At 56.2% G+C, this 5,344-nt stretch overlaps 1 protein-coding gene across 1 annotated transcript in view; it reads left to right on the top strand.

The window, feature by feature from the left end:
• Positions 1–5,344, top strand: part of LOC113217444 (dopamine D2-like receptor) — a 223,605-nt gene that overhangs the window by 167,814 nt on the left and 50,447 nt on the right. Inside the window, exon 4 of the mRNA XM_052268511.1 lies at positions 2,758–2,955. Within this exon, the coding sequence (XP_052124471.1) occupies positions 2,758–2,955 (198 nt within the window). The remainder of the gene's footprint in view (positions 1–2,757; positions 2,956–5,344) is intronic.

The raw sequence follows: 5,344 nt of genomic DNA on the forward strand, positions 1-5,344 counted from the left end.
CTCCCCCCCCCCCTCCTTCTCCCTCCCTCTCTTCACTCTCTCACTCGGTCTATTTACATACACTATCCTTCGGCTTTGGACGAAAACTGCCACGTTTGTCTCGCAAATGATGGAACTTTGTGTTCGACGACACAAAACGCACAAAAAACCGACATTTTCCCCCAAATCTTGAAGAGGTCTGCTGCGACGTCCCCCCGGAGCCGCGCCTCCATCGGAGAGGTGCTCGCGTCCTCCCCGTGTCGACGCATGCTGCTGGGGCGCTATTAAACCACTCCTGACGGATTGTCCCGCCCGCCACCCAGAGGAGCAGGCTCCTCGGCCCAAACCAAACGGCAGTCCCGGGTATAAATCAGCCGATTGTCCAGGCCCTCCGGGCCCGTCTATAAGGGGTGTGGTCCTGGCGTGCGAGATGGAGATGGCTCCTTTTGTGCGCGCCACGTAATGGCGGCCATCCCTCAGGCGATTCCACTCGAGCGCGTTATATCAACTGTAGCGGGTATATTATAAAGCAGAGGGGGGAAGGGCGAGGGGGGAGGCAGCTACCACGCCCGGGACCGAGCCAGCAGGCCACCATCCGTTGTCCCTGCTTACCCAGGCGGCCCCTTTAACTGGACACGTCCTCTGTGTGTGTGTTTGTGTGTGTGTGTGTGTTGCAACATACTCCGCTATCGCGATGGTCCTCGTGCCAGGATCCCGGCCGGTCCCGGGACCGTGGGAAGACTTAGTGTGGGTCACTGCTGAGGAGGTAAACGCCTGACGCGTGTGTGTGTGTGTGTCAGAGAAAGAGAAGGGGTGGGGAGGGAGGGGGTAGATGCAGCAAGAAAATAGCGCTGCAGCAGGAGGGCGGACGCCTGCGGATAGGCAAGCCCGCTCAGCACGGGTGCGAACCGGAGTCAGTGTTGCCTGCCTCCACGGCGCTATCCAGCAGCTCCAGACCGCTCGCGGAAGACATACCCCGAAGCATGGAAATAACTTCCATTCCTTGCTCTGTTGAATATTGTCTTGACGTGGCTGTGGTTGTGGCTGTGCCCGTGGCCGTGTCGCCAGAACGTCTCCAACACGATGTCGTCGGGAGCCGCAGCTCGGGGAACGTGCCGCTTGTGCTGCTCGACATCTCGGTTATTGGCCTGCGAAGTGTTTCGTTTAGAAAGATTTGCATAGATACTTTAGCTCATTCTTACGCGGGATCGTGAGGCAGCGGAGGGAAGCAAGAAGGTTGTGGTGGGGATAAAGTATAAAAAATAATAATGGGGTAGAAAAAAAAACAAATCGTATGCGGAAGCGAAAACAACAACAGAAACAGCCATAAGAATGCGCACGCGAGCGAGGAGCCTGAAGCAGACGCGCAGCCGCGGCGCGCCCCTCCCCGACACCAAACGAGATAAGTTGGCGAGATTTTATTTTATTATTTATGTATGCCGTTTACGGCTGTTGTTGGGATATTCGATGCGTTTTCTCGGTCGTCCACAGCACGTGGCGGTGGCTCACGTTCTGCCGTGACGTCACGTTCAAATCTCCCGCCCGTCTGTTTTCCTTCAACGCGCGCCCATGCCGCTCTGAGCCCTGCGCTGCTGCCAGCCACACGCCTGCGTTTTAAACCACTTCTCGCCACACCGTCGATAGAACGGACGGAGAAGAGTTGTTTTCCATTTAAGGGTTGGAGTTTAAATTGTGCCATCAGCAGCAGCGGTAGCGGCGGCTATTGGTCCACCGACCGCTCGGTACCAGGGCAGCAGCAAAAGTTTATCCGGAAAGGAATTTTAATTTGAGAAGCTGAGTTAGTTTGAGATGGTGTTTTATCTCTTCTGTGCGATTGCAAAAAAATAACCTTTTACTTGCGCTCTAGTGAGGGTCCCGCCGCGCCCCGCGTCTCTCCTGTGGACGACGGAGAGAAAAGCTAGTGAAAGAAATAAAGGGCAAAGAGAGGAAAGGGGAGGGGCGGCGGCGCTTGACGCCGGGCTCGGCTAGCACCCGTCAGCCGAGAAAAGTTTATCTCTCTGCAGCACTTTAGTTGAGAGGGCCGGCCTGTGTTGAGCGCCCAGCCCGGCTCGGCCCAGCCGTCATCCCTTAGCTCTCGGTGCTGATGACAATCCATGACCCAGCCAGGTTTATCTGGCGGCACCACGCGTGTGGGAGCCGAGCCGAGCCGAGCGGAGCCGAGTCACGAATGGGGCAGCAGGCGGAGCAGGGCTACCGGAAGCACTGCCAGCGCTTCTAAAAGAAAGATCGCTGAATGCGTTCATGTCCCTTACCGGCGCGTTTGGAGGGAGGGGCGATGCGCCCTGAGGGGCACCCACGGGGCCACCAGTCGCAAAGCACGGCGCGGCGCGGGGCCAGGCGGGGGCTAGTGGCTTGCAGCGAGCTTAGGAAAGCTTTTCCCGAGAAGGCGGCGGTGAGAAGGGCTGGCGGGCGAGACGAGGGGTGGCTAGAGTGGAGAAAGGGCGGGGGGCATAGAACCGAGCCAACTATACTGCGAGCCAGCTGTGTCAGCGCCTTCCACCCCGCCCGCAGCCGCCGCGCACCCGCGCACCACCCAGCAAGGGGGGAGGGGGGGGGGGGGGGGGCTGCCCCCTCCCGGACCCGTAGTGAAGCTGTTGGGAATTAGCGTCACGATAAGCTACGGGCGCCGACACCCTACTCTCGGCCGTTCTCTCTCTCTCTCGCTCTCTCTCTCTCTCACTCGCTCTCGCTCTCTTGCTCGCTCGCTCTCTCCCCTGCCTTCCTCTCTCACAGGTGGACGTCCACTCTCTGTTGCAGGCGCTGTCCAACCGGGCGCGCAAGGCCAAGGCTGCACGCAAGCCCAACGCGTCGGACTGCCGGACCGACACGGTCCTGGAGAACCTGGCGCAGACCCGGCGGCTGGCGGAGACGGCACTAGGCACGTCCTCGCTGGCCGCGCCCACCAGCTCCGGCCTGGAGGAGGAGCGGCCCACCAACACGGGCAGCGGAAGCCAGGTAACTAAGCTGGAAACTAGTGGAACTGGTACAAATTAGTCGAAATAAGCGTTTTCTACTAGTATAAAGCATAAGGAATAAATATAAGCGGGAGGGGGTGGGAATCACTGTGAATCAAGTATTTCGGGAATCATGTGTACACATCAAAAGGGAGTTATTGCCCCCTCGCTCCCACCGTCTTATATCAAACTTAATTTTTCGCCACAAAGTGAAAGCTGCTTTGGGTAATTAGTATACTAATTGGCTATAGCCAAGCAGATTTCCAGAGCCCCATAAGCTCATTTCGTTTTGTTTTTTTTTCAAAGGGGACCACTTGAAAATTGTAACATGCTTGGTTTAGCTCTTCATATCTTGGATAACAAAGCTCCTGTTTTTTTTTTCTGACCATATGAGGTTGGAAAATTATGTGGATTTTAATGTTATGAGTGATGATCCGGCGCAAGAGCAGGCCAGCAGGAGCAAAGCAGGGAGCCTGGGAGGAGGAAGCGGTGGAGGGTTGGGGGGATTTAGTAGAAAGGTCCGCCCACCTACCATCAAGTGGTATTACCGCCCGTGGACCGAGATGGACCGAGGGTTGGGGTAGGGGTAATCCGATTGCAGCAGATTGCATACCAAAGCGCACTGTCCTCCCCCACCCCTCCCCCTTCATCCCTCGCTCTCTCGATGCGCGTTGTGGACGCGGTCCGGTAGGAAATGGCACCCGGCCCGCACCAGCTGCTGTGTTGTGCTGACCGACCCGCCCAGAGAGAGTTTCGCTCGCTACCTACCCAACCGCTCTCAAACTGCCTTGTGTTACTCGCTAAATACTGGCTGTGTGTGTCTTCAGACCATGATACCGAGCTTAGAACATACTTTTACGCGCACGCATATGCACAAAGTTCCAAAGCTTTTCTGTACAACTGTTGGTCGAGTTTAAAAAAACAATTGTGTGAAGCATGCAAAAAACATCACGTTGACCTCCACACTCTGGAAACTCAAGATCACCGAGAAAAATAGTTAGCTGTACAGGTAAATCTTAGCTGCTGCAGCTAATATTAGTGGGTAATATAGGGTTTGCTAACACTTTTGCTACATAGCTTAGAAAAATCGCAAAATGATAGCTGCCAGCCGCTTCCAGCTACCAACAATTAGGTAAAATAACTCATTTTTCTGCGTGAAAAAGTGGGAGACTGGGCTAATATTTACACCAGGTTTGTGGCGTAGCTAAAAGTGTTGGACAGTCTTACACAGGCAGTTTCCATGGCAGATATGAAGCGTGTGGAGGACTGTTTTGCGGTTGAAACGTCTGCTTGATGAATAAAGGCCTCGGTTGCCGCCGTATGAGCTCCCCGCCCGACTCGTGCTGACTCAGTCCCAGGTGGACCGCGCTCCGCCCGCTCCGCTCGCTCCGACTGCTCCCCGCACAGCGTCCCCGGCCGATACTCCCGGCTGCCTCTGCAGATTGCCGCGCTGCTCTGCTCTGCTTTGTCGTCATTTCAGCGTTTCGTTATTTTTACTTTCCCCACGGGGGCGGACGGTGCAAGTACGCGGAGAAGCGCGCTCTGAGGGCGAGCAGGGAGGGTGAGAAAAGGGGGGCCGGGGGACGAGAGAGAGAGAGAGAGGAAGGGGGAGGGTGTTGTTGTTGGCGTCCAGGGAGCAGCATTATAACGAGGAGGTTTGCAGGGCTGCGGCGCGGGCGCGTCCTGCCCTTATTGTGGTGGCAATGATTCAATAATTGGCAGCGTGACTCTTCGTGTGCAGCCAAACGGTGGGTGACAAGAGAAATGAGCAACACGCACACACAGGGTGGAGAGAGAGGAGAGAGAGAGAGAGAGAGAGAGAGAGAGAGAGAGAGAGAGAGAGAGGGGGGGGGGGCACGAAATTGACAGAGAGAGGGAGGGAGGCGGGCGCGTATCTGACAGAGGGGAGAGGAAAGGGGCTACGGGGGGAGGGGGGAGAGGGGAGGAAGAGGTTTGTGGTTTTCCTCGCACAGTAGTAGTATGTGCGGTCGGCGGCGCCGCTCGCGTGTCGCCTCCTAACTTGTCGCGACGGCCGCCGGCTGCCCTCTGCTGGGGTGAGCGCCGCGCTGCTGTTGCTAAATTAATTTACAAAGATTTCGCAGGATTCTGTTTGCGTGAGACGGGGCGACATGTGTTTGTTTTAACCAACGCGCCACGCAATGGGACGGTCCTGGCCGAACCGGGCAGGATGGGGAGGGGCGGGTCGCGTCGCGTTGGCGAGTGGAGTGACGAAACTTTTCGTGAAAGTCATGTTGTTACCCGCTCACATTCGGAGCAGAGTTTCTCTAGATTTCCGAAATAAACCAGCATTATTCCTGCTGCATTCCTTAATTTAAGTGGCATATGGCTTCGCCTCGAAGCACAATATGACAAAATGTCACTCAACTCAG

Source organism: Frankliniella occidentalis, unplaced genomic scaffold (genome assembly GCF_000697945.3).
Source record: "Frankliniella occidentalis isolate FOCC.00 unplaced genomic scaffold, Focc_3.1 Scaffold71, whole genome shotgun sequence".
NCBI classification, from domain to species: Eukaryota; Metazoa; Arthropoda; class Insecta; order Thysanoptera; family Thripidae; genus Frankliniella; species Frankliniella occidentalis.